Genomic DNA, 16,702 nt, shown 5'->3' on the forward strand with positions numbered 1-16,702 from the left:
TAGACCCAAAGATAAACATAGGTTGAAAGTGAAAGGTTGGGAAAAGATATTTCATGCAAATAACAACCAGAAAAGAGCAGGAGTGGCTATACTAATATTCAACAAGTTAGACTTCAAATGTAAAACAGTTAAAAGAGACAAAGAAGGACACTATATACTAATAAAAGGAACAATTAAACAAGAAGACATAACAATCATAAATATTTACGCACCGAATCAGAATGCCCCAAAATACGTGAGGAATATACTGCAAACACTGAAAAGGGAAATAGACTCATATACCATAATAGTTGGAGACTTCAACTCACCACTCTCATCAAGGGACAGAACATCTAGACAGAGGATCAACAAAGAAATAGAGAATCTGAATATTACTATAAATGAACTAGACTTAATAGACATTTATAGGACATTACATCCCACAACAGCAGGATACACCTTTTTCTCAAGTGCTCATGGATCATTCTCAAAGATAGACCATATGCTGGGTCACAAAGCAAGTCTTAACAAATTTAAAAAGATTGAAATCTTACACAACACTTTCTCGGACCATAAAGGAATGATGTTGGAAATCAATAATAGGCAGAGTGCCAGAAAATTCACAAATACGTGGAGGCTCAACAACACACTCCTAAACAACGACTGGGTCAAAGAAGAAATTGCAAGAGAAATTAGCAAATACCTCGAGGCGACTGAAAATGAAAACACAACATATCAAAACTTATGGAACGAGCAAAGGCAGTGCTAAGAGGGAAATTTATTGCTCTAAATGCCTATATCAGAAAAGAAGAAAAGGCAAAAATTCAGGAATTAACTATCCATTTGGAAGAACTGGAGAAAGAACAGCAAGCTAACCCCAAAGCAAGCAAATGAAAGAAATAACAAAGATTAGAGCACAAATAAATGAAATTGAAAACATGAAAACAATAGAGAAAATCAATAAGGCCAGAAGTTGGTTCTATGAGAAAATCAATAAGATTGATGGGCCCTTAGCAAGATTGACAAAAAGAAGAAGAGAGAGGATGCAAATAAATAAGATCAGAAATGGAAGAGGAGACATAACTACTGACCTCACAGAAATAAAGGAGGTAATAACAGGATACTATGAACAACTTTACGCTAATAAATACAACAATTTAGAGGAAATGGACGGGTTCCTGGAAAGACATGAACAACCAACTTTGACTCAAGAAGACATAGATGACCTCAACAAACCAATCACAAGTAAAGAAATTGAATTAGTCATTCAAAAGCTTCCTAAAAAGAAAAGTCCAGGACCAGATGGCTTCACATGTGAATTCTACCAAACGTTCCAGAAAGAATTAGTACCAATTCTCTTCAAACTCTTCCAAAAAATCGAAGTGGAGGGAAAACTACCTAATTCATTCTATGAAGCCAACATCACCCTCATACCAAAACCAGGCAAAGATATTACAAAAAAAGAAAACTACAGACCAATCTCTCTAATGAATACAGATGCAAAAATCCTCAATAAAATTCTAGCAAATCGTATCCAACAACACATTAAAAGAATTATACATCATGACCAAGTAGGATTCATCCCAGGTATGCAAGGATGGTTCAACATAAGAAAATCAATTAATGTAATACACCATATCAACAAATCAAAGCAGAAAAATCACATGATCATCTCAATTGATGCAGAGAAGGCATTCGACAAGATTCAACATCCTTTCCTGTTGAAAACACTTCAAAAGATAGGAATACAAGGGAACTTCCTTAAAATGATAGAGGGAATATATGAAAAACCCACAGCTAATATCATCCTCAATGGGGAAAAATTGAAAACTTTCCCCCTAAGATCAGGAACAAGACAAGGATGTCCACTATCACCACTATTATTCAACATTGTGTTGGAGGTTCTAGCCAGAGCAATTAGACAAGAAAAAGAAATACAAGGCATCAAAATTGGAAAGGAAGAAGTAAAACTATCACTGTTTGCAGACGATATGATAATATACGTCGAAAACCCGGAAAAATCCACAACAAAACTACTAGAGCTAATAAATGAGTACAGCAAAGTAGCAGGTTACAAGATCAACATTCAAAAATCTGTAGCATTTCTATACACTAGTAATGAACAAGCTGAGGGGGAAATCAAGAAACGAATCCCATTTACAATTGCAACTAAAAGAATAAAATACCTAGGAATAAATTTAACTAAAGAGACAAAAAACCTATATAAAGAAAACTACAAAAAACTGCTAAAAGAAATCACAGAAGACCTAAATAGATGGAAGGGCATACCGTGTTCATGGATTGGAAGACTAAATATAGTTAAGATGTCAATGCTACCTAAATGGATTTACAGATTCAATGCAATACCAATCAAAATCCCAACAACTTATTTTTCAGAAATAGAAAAACCAATAAGCAAATTTATCTGGAAGGGCAGGGTGCCCCGAATTGCTAAAAACATCTTGAGGAAAAAAAACGAAGCTGGAGGTCTCGCGCTGCCTGACTTTAAGGCATATTATGAAGCCACAGTGGTCAAAACAGCATGGTATTGGCATAAAGATAGATATATCGACCAATGGAATCGAATAGAGTGCTCAGATATAGACCCTCTCATCTATGGACATTTGATCTTTGATAAGGCAGTCAAGCCAACTCACCTGGGACAGAGCAGTCTCTTCAATAAATGGTGCCTAGAGAACTGGATATCCATATGCAAAAGAATGAAAGAAGACCCATCTCTCACACCCTATACAAAAGTTAACTCAAAATGGATCAAAGATCTAAACATTAGGTCTAAGACCATAAAACAGTTAGAGGAAAATGTTGGGAGATATCTTATGGATCTTACAACTGGAGGCGGTTTTATGGACCTTAAACCTAAAGCAAGAGCACTGAAGAAGGAAATAAATAAATGGGAACTCCTCAAAATTAAACACTTTTGTGCATCAAAGAACTTCATCAAGAAAGTAGAAAGACAGCCTTCACAATGGGAGACAATATTTGGAAATGATATATCAGATAAAGGTCTAGTATCCAGAATTTATAAAGAGATTGTTCATCTCAACAACAAAAAGACAGCCAACCCAATTACAAAATGGGAAAAAGACTTGAACAGACACCTCTCAGAAGAGGAAATACGGATGGCCAAGAGGCACATGAAGAGATGCTCAATGTCCCTGGCCATTAGAGAAATGCAAATCAAAACCACAATGAGATATCATCTCACACCCACCAGAATGGCCATTATCAACAAAACAGAAAATGACAAGTGCTGGAGAGGATGCGGAGAAAGAGGCACACTTATCCACTGTTGGTGGGAATGTCAAAGGGTGCAACCACTGTGGAAGGCAGTTTGGCGGTTCCTCAAAAAGCTGAATATAGAATTGCCATACGACCCAGCAATACCATTGCTAGGTATCTACTCAAAGGACTTAAGGGCAAAGACACAAACGGACATTTGCACACCAATGTTTATAGCAGCATTATTTACAATTGCAAAGAGATGGAAACAGCCAAAATCTCCATCAACAGAAGAGTGGCTAAACAAACTGTGGTATATACATACGATGGAATATTATGCAGCTTTAAGACAAGATAAACTTATGAACCATGTAATAACATGGATGGACCTAGAGAATATTATGCTGAGTGAATCCAGCCAAAAACTAAAGGATAAATACTGTATGGTCCCACTGATGTGAACGGACATTCGAGAATAAACTTGAAATATGTCATTGGTAACAGAGTTCAGCAGGAGTTAGAAACAGGGTAAGACAATGGGTAATTGAAGCTGAAGGGATACAGACTGTGCAACAGGACTAGATACAAAAACTCAAAAATGGACAGCACAATAATACCTAATTGTAAAGTAATCATGTTAAAACACTGAATGAAGCTGCATCTGAGCTATAGGTTTTTGTTTTGTTTTGTTTTGTTTTGTTTTGATTTTACTATTATTACTTTTATTTTTTTCTCTATATTAACATTCTATATCTTTTTCGGTTATGTTGCTAGTTCTTCTAAACCAATGCAAATGTACTAAGAAATGATGATCATGCATCTATGTGATGATGTTAAGAATTAATGATTGCATGTGTAGAATGGTATGATCTCTAAATGTTGGGTTAATTTCTTTTTTTCCGTTAATTAAAAAAAAAAAAAAAAAGAGAAGGGATAATTGGAGATGAAGGGATACAGACTGTACAACGGGACTGGATATAAAAACTCAGAAATGGACAGCACAATACTACCCAATTGTAATGCAATTATGTTAAAACACTGAATGAAGCTGCATGTGAGGTATAGGTTTTTTGTTTTTTTTTTTTTTTTTTTCTTTCTATTATTGTTTTAATTCTTATTCTGTTGTCTTTTTATTTCTTTTTCTAAATCGATGCAAATGTACTAAGAAATGATGAATATGCAACTATGTGATGTTATTAAGAATTACTGATTGTACATGTAGATTGGAATGATTTCTAATTGTTTTGTTAATTCTTTTTTTAATTAATAAAAAAAATATATCTATATGTAAGGAAAATATTTTTTTCAGGAAATGTAATAAAATGTTAACAGTTATTATCTCTAGGTGAGAAAATTGGAACTTCACAAAGCATATTGCTACATTCAAATATTTTAAGAATTCCTGCAGTAAAGAAATACATTTGACTTTACTGTCACTGTAACTGCCAATTCAGAAAGACCCCCAAAAGGGGAGCATTACATCCAGGGAAATGGCTGACACTTTCTGCCTCCCACTAAAATTAATTATATATTATACTATACTATACTATACTATAGTAGAGCATATTTAATATTTGAAAGTAAATTACACTCCATTACCCTAGAACAGCTAAAAATAAAAACCTAAAATTGTGGAACTGTAACCCGTATCTTACTCTGAAATCTGTTCTAAAACTAACTGTTGTAGTATGCTTTGAAATTTTCTTTTTTGCATATATATGTTACTTTAAACAAAAAAGAGAGAAGGATATAATAGAGAAGATAGAATTTAACAAATAAATATGACTGCTGAATCAATATACTGATATTTCTTTTGGTCTCCAGTGTTTTGGAGCAGGTAGAAGAAAAAATGAAAAATTGTGGAACTTTAACCTACACCAAACTTTAAATTCTGTTGTATAACTACCTGTTAAAATATACTTGGAAATGTATTGCTTTTTTTGTACATGTGCTATTTTTCACAATAAAAAAAACATTCAAAAAAAGTAAATTACAATGGGATACTTCTTTCAAACTTAGGTAGGCAAGAGTGTTTTGGAAGTTTAGTTTAACACACTAAAATCTTTCCTCAATAGATGGTGTCACCCAATTTACTATAAAAAAAAGAAATTGCTCACAATTAACTAGCAGTTTGAAACAGGTTTTCTATAAGTATTTAACCACTGCAGAAATAATTTAGAGATGCTGCTATTTTTGTAGCTGTAATAGCCAGAAATCAGAAAACTAAAGTTTAGGAATCCAATATAGAAATGTTGACTCCTCAGAAAATTTCTCTCACAATTTTTCCAATCTGAAGCAAGCATAAAAAGCAGTGTGTACGGACATTTGCACACCAATGTTTATAGCAGCATTATTTACAATTGCAAAGAGATGGAAACAGCCAAAATGTCCATCAACAGAAGAATGGCTAAACAAACTGTGGTATATACATACGATGGAATATTATGCAGCTTTAAGACAAGATAAACTTATGAAGCATGTAATAACATGGATGGACCTAGAGAATATTATGCTGAGTGAGTCCAGCCAAAAACTAAAGGACAAATACTGTATGGTCCCACTGATGTGAACGGACATTCGAGAATAAACTTGAAATATGTCATTGGTAACAGAGTCCAGCAGGAGTTAGAAACAGGGTAAGATAATGGGTAATTGGAGCGGAAGGGATACAGACTGTGCAACAGGACTAGATACAAAAACTCAAAAATGGACAGCACAATAATACCTAATTGTAAAGTAATCATGTTAAAACACTGAATGAAGCTGCATCTGAGCTATAGGGCTTTTTTTGTTTTTTACTATATTAACATTTTATATCTTTTTCTGTTGTGTTGCTAGTTCCTCTAAACCGATGCAAATGTACTAAGAAACAATGATCATGCATCTATGTGATGATGTTAAGAATTACTGAGTGCATATGTAGAATGGTATGATTTCTAAATGTTGTGTTAATTTCTTTTTTTTCTTTCTTTCTTTCTTTCCGTTAATAAAAATAAATAAATAAATAAATAAATAAATAAATAAAAAGCAGTGTGTGAAGGTACTTTCACTAGTGCTAATTACTCCACAGCTCAGGAGTGCAAGGTCTTAAGCCAAATAATAAAGTGCCAAATGGAAAATGGCAAAAATCCATGGACTGTAATACTGTATCAAAAGAAAATAAAGGAGAAAAAACTTTCATTGGTGCAATTAAAAATGTAGTTGTAGTACCAGTTTTTGAGGTGAAAAAATCAATTTAGCAATTCAAGAGTGGACGAACACTGTTTAAACACATGCTCCACTGGCAGTAACTTTAAATTTAAAACTTACCGTGTGCTCCTTTAGTTCCTAAATTTTTTTGGACACCATTCTTTTTCAATTGGTGTAAAGTGGTTTATGATATTAACTATCACTCAAAATTTTCAGTGCAGCATTTGATGATTAGGCACCTACTTGATCTATTATGTTATGCAACAGGACCAAATAAAATGGATAAATACAGCAAATAAATATATTCAGACCAACGTGTCCAAAATTTAGACCATAAATCATCTAATTAGTTTCTACTAACACATCAATCAATCAGCATTCCATAATTCCATCTGTCAATTATATACACTAAATTTGCATGTTCTGCTAGAAAACTTTTGAAGATCCCCAAAGTTAATTTGTACATTCAATAATCAATTTTAACATGTTTCAAAAAGAATCCAAAACCACATCAAGCAGCCTAAACCACCAGCATGACCTTGGTTTGTTCCTATTTCTAAGACAGTATTTCCCAGACTAAATTTACAAAGTAATTGTGTTCCATAAAATGTGTTCTGTATCACTTAGCTTTTGCTAACTAATTACCCCAAAATTCAGTGACTTAGAGCAGTAAGCATTTACTATTTCTCATTATTCTAAAGGTTAACTGGAAGTTCTTCATACGTGCTGTTGTACGGATCAACAGTCTGACAACTCTGTAATCAACAGTTTCGCTAACTTGGTTGGGGTGGGGTGGTCTAGCATGGCATCACAAGAACCTGGCAATTGACAGGATCATTAACTGAGCAGATCTCAGCTAAGAGGACTCATCTCTGTTCCACCTGGTCTCATCCTCCTGTAAACTAGCACAGATTTCTTATCAGCAAGAAAACCTTCAAAGAGGTTTTCAAACCTCTTTCAAAGGTTTCAAAGAGCAGCAAGAGAAGGCAAGTTCCGCTGCTTCTCAATCCTGCTTGCAACATGACTATCACATAGTAGCAAGTTATATGGCCTATACCAGATTCAAGGCAGGTTATATGGTCTGTCCCAGATTCAAAGAGTGGAGAAACTGACTCCATCTCTTTTATAGCAGGAGTTACAAAGCTGCAATGCAAAGGGGCGAGCACATAGGAATGGTAAGAATTTCTGGTCATATTTTGCAATCAATCACAGTACAAAATTCAAAAAAGTTTCTGTTCCACATGCTCTATGGCCAAATAAATTCCTATAACAGCTCTCTTTTGACAGCTGGAAATGCATATCAGCATATTAAAAGACTCTGAGAAAAGGCATACAATTTTTTATTTAAACCAAATATGTGACAAACTTATCTTACTACAAAACACTTAATTTTCAAGGAATATAGTCCCTTTTAGAAATGAAAACAAATTCAATGGTTTCCCCCCCACTTTGTCATTCTCTATCATTCACAGTCTATGGTTTTTCAAAAATATCTTTTCAGTCTTTTTTTTTCTTAGCTTACAACAATAAAAAAACATTAGTCAGTGACAAAGAGAACTGGGAACACTGACATGCCCATCTACACGGGACACGTAGTACAGCTCATGCCTAACTCTTTAACAGTGTCCTAAGTTTTCAAATAGCTTCAACGTTAGGGCTTTTGCAAGAGGATTATCCCAAGATAAAAAAAAAATAAATGGGACAATGTTACAGATGCAGAAGAAAAGGATAATCACAAACTTCCATTTTCCATCAGAGGCTTTTAAACAATTAATGCAGCAATCTATAAATTTTCCCCAAACATCTGTTGATGCCTATGTCCACCAACATAGACAATCACCTTAAGGTCAAGCCAAGCCTAATGGACCATCCCTATCTCAACATACTACAACACAAATTGCCAATACTTTGTTTCATTATTCATTTTCTAGAAATATTAATGTATACAAAGAAAAACTTAAGACCATTTTTTCTCCCTGAATGTCTTTTAGAGACTTTAAGTAAATTTCAGGTCCATGTGGGTCATGGAGGACAAATGCACACATAAAAAATAGTTTCTACTGTCGTTGTGGTGATTCAACTGAGAACTATGCAAATACTGCCATTGATGAAATGCACGTAAAAGAGTCCAAGGAAATACAAAGCATCATTAGCTTATAACTAAAAGATTTTTTTATTGTTCTAAAAGTTGATATTTTCTTAAAAAACTAAAAATTAAATTACTATACAATCCAACAGTTACACTCCGGACATTTAGCTCAGAAAAATGAAAATGCTATATCCAAATACTCATAACAATTTTATTCATAATAGCCAAAAACCGGAAATAGTCCATAAAAACCATTCAACAGGTGAATGATTAAACAAACTAATACACACATGCAAGGGAATATTACTCATCAATAAACAAGAACAAATTATTGAATCTTCAGGGAATTATGCTAAGTGAAAAAAGTAATCCCAAATAGTTGCATACTTTATGACTCCACTTATATAACATTTTGAAATGACAAAACTTTAGAAATGAGGGCGGAAACAAAGTGAATGTGTTTACAAAAGGAAAAACAAGGAATTCTTACAGGATGCAACTGTTCAGTACCTCGACTGTGGTAGTAGGTGTGCACACCTTCTCAAGTGATAAAGTTGTACAGAACTAAATACACACACGCACAAATGAGTGTAAGTAACACTGAGGAAATCAGAATCAGATAGCCAGGCTGTGTCAATGTCACTCTACTGGGTGCAATACTGTACTATAGTTTTGCAAGATCTTACCACTGGGGGAAACCATGTAAAGATAGGCAGAGTCACCTTGAATTATTTCTCCCAATTGCATATAAATCTACAATTATCTCAGTAAAACTTTCAATAAAAAAATTTTTTTTTAAGTTTAGCCTAAGAAGGCAGGTCTTCTTGTATATCAGTTTCAGAGTGTGATTCAAACAGTGTAGTGCATGTCAGGTACAAAGGACTTACATTTGGGACATCAACTGCCACTTCCCTCATGGCACTGGGCCTGATGTCATTCATCGCCTGCAGGAAATCATTCAGAGAAATCTTCATCAGCCCAGCAACCTTGCTGTCAGGAAGGTCAGGCTGTTTCCTAAGGACTCTCCTCAAGGCACAGAGAGCTACAAAAAAAAAAGTAACACAGGATTATCTTTTAGCCCATAAATAAAAACTAGATCATCACCAATAAAAAGATAATAAAAATACTCAGGTCCCATGCATAGTACAGTATTTAAAAAACTATGTGCTTATGTAGGGGAGAAAGAGGGTGAGGGTAAAGTGGGGAAGATGAAGACAAAAATCCCAATATTTAGTTTTGACAGGGGACTAACATTAATATATAGGAAGACAGATATTTTTCAAACAGCTTTGAAATAGAACTTACAAAGCAACATCCATAAAAAAGACCAAAAAGGTTTAACCAAATAATTTGTTTGGGGAACATCTTTTAAAAGAGTAAAATTTGAAAATAACTTGCCTATTGCCCCTGCTCTTTTTGTTAATACATTCAAACCAGAGTCACAAGTTTTATAAGGTATTAGCAGAACATCTGAAAGGAAATATTGAGCTGACAGATGGAAATGCTTGTTAGAACTCCAGAGACAGAGCTTCAGGCCTAAGAGCTACATGCAAACACCACAGCTCTGACACTGCAGGAGTGGAAGAGATTTAGAAGGGGAGAGAAGAGAGCCATCAGGGATGGAGGAATGAGGATAGGAGGCTATTAGGAAAGCCCATCATTTGGAGAGGATAAGAAGAAATGATGGTTTAAAAAAGAGAGAGAGAATAGAAGAAGCTGAGGAGTAGAATCAGAGTATTAATAGTGTGGGAGACAAAAAAAAAGAAAAAAGTTCAACAAAGTGAAATTAAGAGAGATGTAAAATAACTTAAAGAGATCATTTTCTGATCTGGAAAGTTAAAGATGCTAAGTTCTTTGTTTTTGCTATTTGTCTGGAGTTCCTACACCGGTAGAACTGAATGTCCAAACTTCTCTGCCCTCCAACCACCACGTTACCAGATTTAGAGTTCTGTGGATTTAAGACAAAACCCTAGTTTACAGGGCAGTGAAGTCCCTACATGTTCATTTTAATGAAGTGTGACATTTGTGTTCCAGTGCACAATGAAACTTTGAAAACTTTTAGTCTCAGTGACCTCTTAGAAATCCAGTCTGAATATCTGAATTTACACTGGGACACCAACTAGCTCCATCATTTTTGAAGCTCTTTGTTGAAAACATTACACCTCAGTGAACTTTAACTAAATAAGAATATCATTTCATTCTTTTATTTTTTCATGTATTTGAAATTTATATAGTCAGAAGCATTAATGCAGGAAGGCAGATAGAAACTCACCAAAACAGAAAGTTGGTTATTTTTTATTACTAAGAAAAAACTGAATAGTATAAAGACTCTCAAAAAACAGATTCATACTAATCTCTCCGAGAAAAGTTATCAGTGTTATGAGTCTAACGTTCATGCAGCTCTCTAACATATTAGGCTAAATGGGGAAAAATTACATAAGAGGTTAATTGAGAGTATACATAAATATATCACTAGTTCCCAGAGAAAAATTTTTAAGACATTCCCTTCTATTGAAAATCTGTAGGCCTATCTTATAAATACTCATTTGGTTTTTCTGCCTTCAAAATGTTGAAAGACAATTCTTCATGTCTCTCTGGGTTTCTGCTTATCTTGCAAGCAGAAGCACTGCTTCTGTTCCAGACAAGTTTTTCAAGGGTATTTGAATATAGGCATATAAAGATAGATAAATGTCTCCCTCTGAAGCAAAGGATATATGTGTTTATGCCCATTATAAAAGATCTGGTGCTCTAAGTTTTAATTTTCCCTCCAGCAGTGCATCCTTGTGTGGGCTCCAGTATCACCCAGCTCTCTTTGTGTCACTCTGTAAGAACATTTACATGACATTTCTGAAATGACCAAATTTTAGAAATGAGGGAACTGGTACAAATGCCAATACTCTGGCTACTTCTGATGCTGTGAACAATATTCTGTTCTCTGACTCTGACCCAGGAAGGTTATGTTTTCTGCAAGCACTCAGAAACTTGTTTGCATGCAAATACGGTAAAATATCAAACCTTTTACAGTTCTTGACACAAAAATAAAGGTTCACCTTAATTAGGTTGTCTCATGACAACATATTTATTAGTTAAATGGTACAGTAGCATTAAAAAAAAAAGAAAACTTCAGTAATAAAGTACTATGTTATATAAACAGCACCTTGGTACCTTTGAAAAGATTTAAGTGATCTTAAAAGACCTAACATAAATGCAACTTGTCAAAAGAGCCTGACTCTTCCTTCATGTCCCAAATTATCTGGTAATACCTATATTTCTAATTTGGATCACATATATCACTAGTATCGATTCTGAGATGCTAAAAATTGAAATGAGAAATGGTCTAATAATTTTAACACTTATGCTTAATGATGATAATTATTAATATCTAATTAACTAATTACATTAATTATTCTCTAATTAACTTATTAATAATTAAATTAACATTATGTTTAATGCTTTAAAGCATTTTCTTTAATAATTGTGGTGTCAAGTTGGCCAGGTGATGATGCCCCATTGCTCTGTCACTGTGGACTTAAATCATCAGCATGTGAAATGCATCTACGGCTGATTACATATGCAGCTGGCTAAGGGGAGTGCCTTCAGCAATCAGTGGCATTTAATTTAATTAGCTGGAGGCTTAAAAAAGAGAGGTCAAAAGGAAACTCAACACATCACAGCCCAAGCAGCTCAGCATACTTGACCTCAGCACTCAGAGATCAGCCTAGATATTTGGAGATGAAGAAAGGAATTGCCCTGGGGAAAGCCGATAGAATACAGAACCCAGGAGAGAAAGCCAGCAGGTATCACCATGTGCCTTCCCATTGACAGAGAAATACTTATCAAGTTGGTTAACTTCCCATTGACAGAGAAATACCTTTCAAGCTGGTTAACCTTATAGTTCAATCCTTCTGTAGCCACAATTATTGATAGACATGTTTATGTGCTAACACTCTCCCACCACTAAAATGGTGGATCTGTTAGGGAAATTTCTGCTTTATATATCAAAGCTATCTTATCAGGTTTAGGGCAGTTTTATCTTCCCACCAAACTGAATGTTCTATCAATACACTAAACCCATCATTTCTCTAGGAACACTTTTGTCTAATGTTAATACACGCTTATTCTATTCCTTGCCATGCTTATTCTATTTCCTGTCACCTTCACATTCCCTTCTTTTGAAACAAATGATTTTTGTTTTTTTCTTTTCACATTCTAACTGCTTCTACTAGTTTTGAAGATATATACCCTATTTCTATTATTTTAATGGTTACTCCAGAAAATTTAACATACATATTTAGATTAAAGAATAGTTTATGAAATTATAGTCAATCATGTGATCACAAAGAAATTAAGAGGTAAGCCAATAGGCATCCCCCAATATTCCTCTGCAAGGAGTTTTTAACATCCTAAAATAGTATCATTTATTTCTTCAAATCTCTATTGTATCTCTAGTTATTTCATCCTCTTGACTCTGTATTTTATTTGTATCTTCTTTCTCCTCCAACAAAGTATAAGAACTACCGTGATTTGTCTCTGGAAACCTGGTCTGACATAATAACCTTTAAAATTACCTTTTCAAAGGTGAGATTTTTTTTAAATTTTATTTTGTTATTTTGTTCTCTAGTGCACTGATTTCTACTCTTATGGTTTTAATACTTCGGGTTCACGCTGTTGCTCTTTTCCAACTTCTTGAGTTGAATATATTTATTTTTAACTCCCCTGCTTCCTGATAAAATGTATTTGTTACAGTTCCTTAGAGAAAATTTTTAATAGTTTTCACTATTTTATTATTAAAATTTAACTCCATTTATGATTTCCTTTTTTTAATCTTAATTTTTTTTCTTAGAGAAGTAGTGGGTTTCCATATAATTAGGTTATTTAAATACACTAACCAGACAGTTTGAATTAGATAGTATGTTACAGATGTTTTAGATTTTGGAAAAAATAAACACACCTTCTTTTGGTCTAACACAGAAAGTGGAGTTTAAAAATACAGACAATATCATCCTTTACCCTGTGTTCTGATTTACTTTAGTCCTAACCAGATCTGCTTCATTCACATCTCTATCTGAGGACTGATCTCTTTTTCAGCTTCCATAATAGTTGCTGTATGGAGCAATGCCAACTTTCAGAGCTGCAGAACTTCTGAGTCCCAGGCATCATACAGATACCTAAACTTTCAGGGAACTACCAGAAAACTCCAAGTGCTAGAGAGAAAGTAGAGAAATAGGTACACTTATCCACTGTTGGTGGGAACGGAGAAAGTGCAGCCACTCTGGAAGGCAGTTTGGCAGTCCCTCAGGAAGCTAAATATAGAACTACATGATCCTCCAATCCCATTATTAGGTATATATTTGGAAGAATTGAAAAAAGGGATGCAAATGGACATTTGCACACCAACAATTACAGCAGCATTATTCACAACTGTCAAGAGATGGAAACAGCCCAAATGCCAATCAATGGACAAGCTGATACATTTTGCTATATACATACAAAGGAATATTACACAGCTGTAAGATGGTATAAAGTCATAATGCATGTGACAATATAGATGAACCTTGAGGACAGTAGGCTGAGCAAAGAGAGCCAGAAACAAAAGGACCAATACCGTACAGTCTCACTAAAATGAACCAACTATAATGAGCAAACTCTCAGAGTTAAAACTGAGAACACAAGTTGCAAGGAGGTAGAAAAAGGGTAGAGATTGGGCATTTAATGCTGAAGGAATCGAGATTGTTCAACAAAATCGATTGTAAAGAGTCAGAGATGGATAGCACAATACTGTAAGTATAATGAGTAAAGCTGAGTGTGAATATAGTGGAAAGCGGAAGGCTAGCAGTATGTATGACATCATAAGGAAAGATAAAGGACAAAAACTGGGACTGTATAACTTAGCAAAACCTAGACGGACAATGATGGTGATTAAATATACAAATATAAGAAAGCTTTTTTACATGAAAAAGAACAAATAAATGTCACCATTGCAAGTTGTTAAAAATGGGATGGTACATGGAAAAAATAAATTAATAGAAACTAGGGACTATAGTTAACAGTAACACTGAAATATTCTTTCACTAATTGTAACAAAGGCAGTATACCAAAACTAAATGTCAAAAAGAGGGGGATATAAGGAAGTGTTAAGGGATTCTTGTTGTAATGGTTGTTTCTCCTTTTTTTATTTTTCCCCTCTTCCTTCTTTGCAGGAGAAATAGAAATGTTCTCCTATGAGTTTTAGTGGTGAATACATACTCATGTGATTAGACCAGGAGCCACTGATTGTACACTTAGGGTCAATTGTATGGTGTGTGAATAAAACTGTTAAAAAATAAACAGAAGGAGACAAATGCTGAAGAAAATGTGGCGAGAGAGATGTGCCTATTCACTAGTGGTAGTGAAGCAGAGTGATGCAGCCCACCTGGAGGGCAGTCTGGTGTTTCCACAGGAGGCTAAATACTGCCATATGATCCTGCAACCCTATTATTAGATATATACATGGAAGAACTGAAAACAGGGACACAAATAGGTATTTGCACACTGGTGTTTATGGCAGCATTATTCACAATTTGCAGTGGATAGAGGTGGTCTGATAATACATTGACTGATGAATAGCAGGGCAATCGGTGGTGTATGCACATGATGGAATATTGTGCTGCTGCAGAAAGAAATGAAGTTGTGAATCATGCAATGAGGTGAACGAACCTTGAGGACATTATGTTGAGAGAAATAAGCCAGAAACAAAACGAAAATATTGTATGGTCTCACTACTATAAACTAACTATAATGAGCAAACTCTGAAAATTGAATTCAAGACCATAGATTATCAGGAGATAGAAAGTAGGCAGGGATCGGGCAATCAATGATTACAGAGTACACAATTGTTCCATAAAGGTAATTGTAAGGGTTCCTTTAAGCATCTGTGGGCCCTCACTTAGTTTCTCTGTATTGGCTCTCTCTAGGTTCTGGCTGGCTTAGCATCTCACAGGAAGCCACATGGCAACATCTGCTGGGATCTGTATCACCAAATGTCTGTGTCTAGGTGTCTGCTCTCTCTGTTGGTACATCAAGCATCTCCAAATGTCTGTATTACTGTCGGCTCTGAAGCAATTGTATTTTCACCACAATGTCTCCCCTTTTAAAGGACTCTTGTAAAGTAATCAAGACCTGCCTTGAACAGATGGAGACACATCTCCATCTAGTCAAAAGGCCATACCCCAAACTGAGTGGATTATATCTCCATGGAAAGAATCTAACCAAAGGTTTCCACCCTACAGCACTGAATCTGGATTAAAGGACTTGGCTTTCTGGGGTACACACCACTTTCACACCAGCACAGCCTACTTATAATTAAACCTAAGAGTCACCCCCAAAAAGTCTCTTTTGTTGCTCAGGATGTGACCTCTCTCTCTAAGCCAACTCTGCAAATAGACTCACGCCCTCCTCTTTTTATGAGACATGACTTCCACGGGTGTAAGACTCCCTGGAGACGTGGGACATGACTTCCAGGGACAAGCCTGTCCCTGGTATAATAGTACTGAGATTGCTTTGACAAAAAGGGACAAAAGAAATGAAACAAAATAAAAGTTGCAGCGGCTAAGATTTCAAACAGAGTTGAGAGTCATTCTGGAGGTTACTCTTATGCAAGCTTCAGCCAGATATTGCAAACCAAGCCCCAATCAGCAGTATTCCTGAAAACCCTAAAGAATATCCTGGGCTCTATCTAAGACTGTATTATTTTTATTTCTTAATAAGTTTATTTTTTCAGAAACTTAAGGCCTCCAGATTTTTCTGAGGCCAGATAAGCCTTGAAACCTAGAGGCACCAGTCTCTCCAAGAACATCAACCAGTTTCAGTCCTCTACCCCATAAGATCAACAACCCTTTCCAGCATGAAGAAGTTAAAATGATCACTGCCCAGATATCACTGAAGATGGAGAGAGTGATCAGGTGAGAAGGAGGAAGTAGAACTAAGAAATTAGGATCCGGCAAGTGATTATGACTACTGACTCAATACACAGACATTTCTTTTTAGTTTCTGGTGTACTGGAATAGCTACAGGGAATACCTAAAATCCTTGAGCTGTGGTTGAGCACCCTCCCTCTTTGATACTGACTATGTAACAGCACAGCTTTTGTCATGGGACTGTGTGACTGTAAAGGCCTTGTGACTGATGTTCCCTTTACCCGGTATATGGGTAGATGAGTAATAAAAT

The 16,702-nt window shown here is 35.2% G+C and overlaps 1 protein-coding gene across 18 annotated transcripts in view; it reads right to left on the minus strand.

Annotated features, from left to right (window-relative positions):
• The window catches only part of AFG2A (AAA ATPase AFG2A), a 439,139-nt gene that overhangs the window by 359,587 nt on the left and 62,850 nt on the right, over positions 1-16,702 (minus strand). For all 18 annotated transcript variants that reach the window (XR_013167561.1, XR_013167562.1, XR_013167565.1 and 15 more), the window contains exon 10: positions 9,385-9,539. Coding sequence is in view for 12 of the 18 variants with exons in the window: in XM_077140102.1 (XP_076996217.1) it covers positions 9,385-9,539 (155 nt within the window). In the remaining 6 variants the exon portion in view is untranslated. The remainder of the gene's footprint in view (positions 1-9,384; positions 9,540-16,702) is intronic.

The sequence above is a fragment of the Tamandua tetradactyla genome, chromosome 22 (assembly GCF_023851605.1).
Source record: "Tamandua tetradactyla isolate mTamTet1 chromosome 22, mTamTet1.pri, whole genome shotgun sequence".
Classification (NCBI taxonomy): Eukaryota; Metazoa; Chordata; class Mammalia; order Pilosa; family Myrmecophagidae; genus Tamandua; species Tamandua tetradactyla.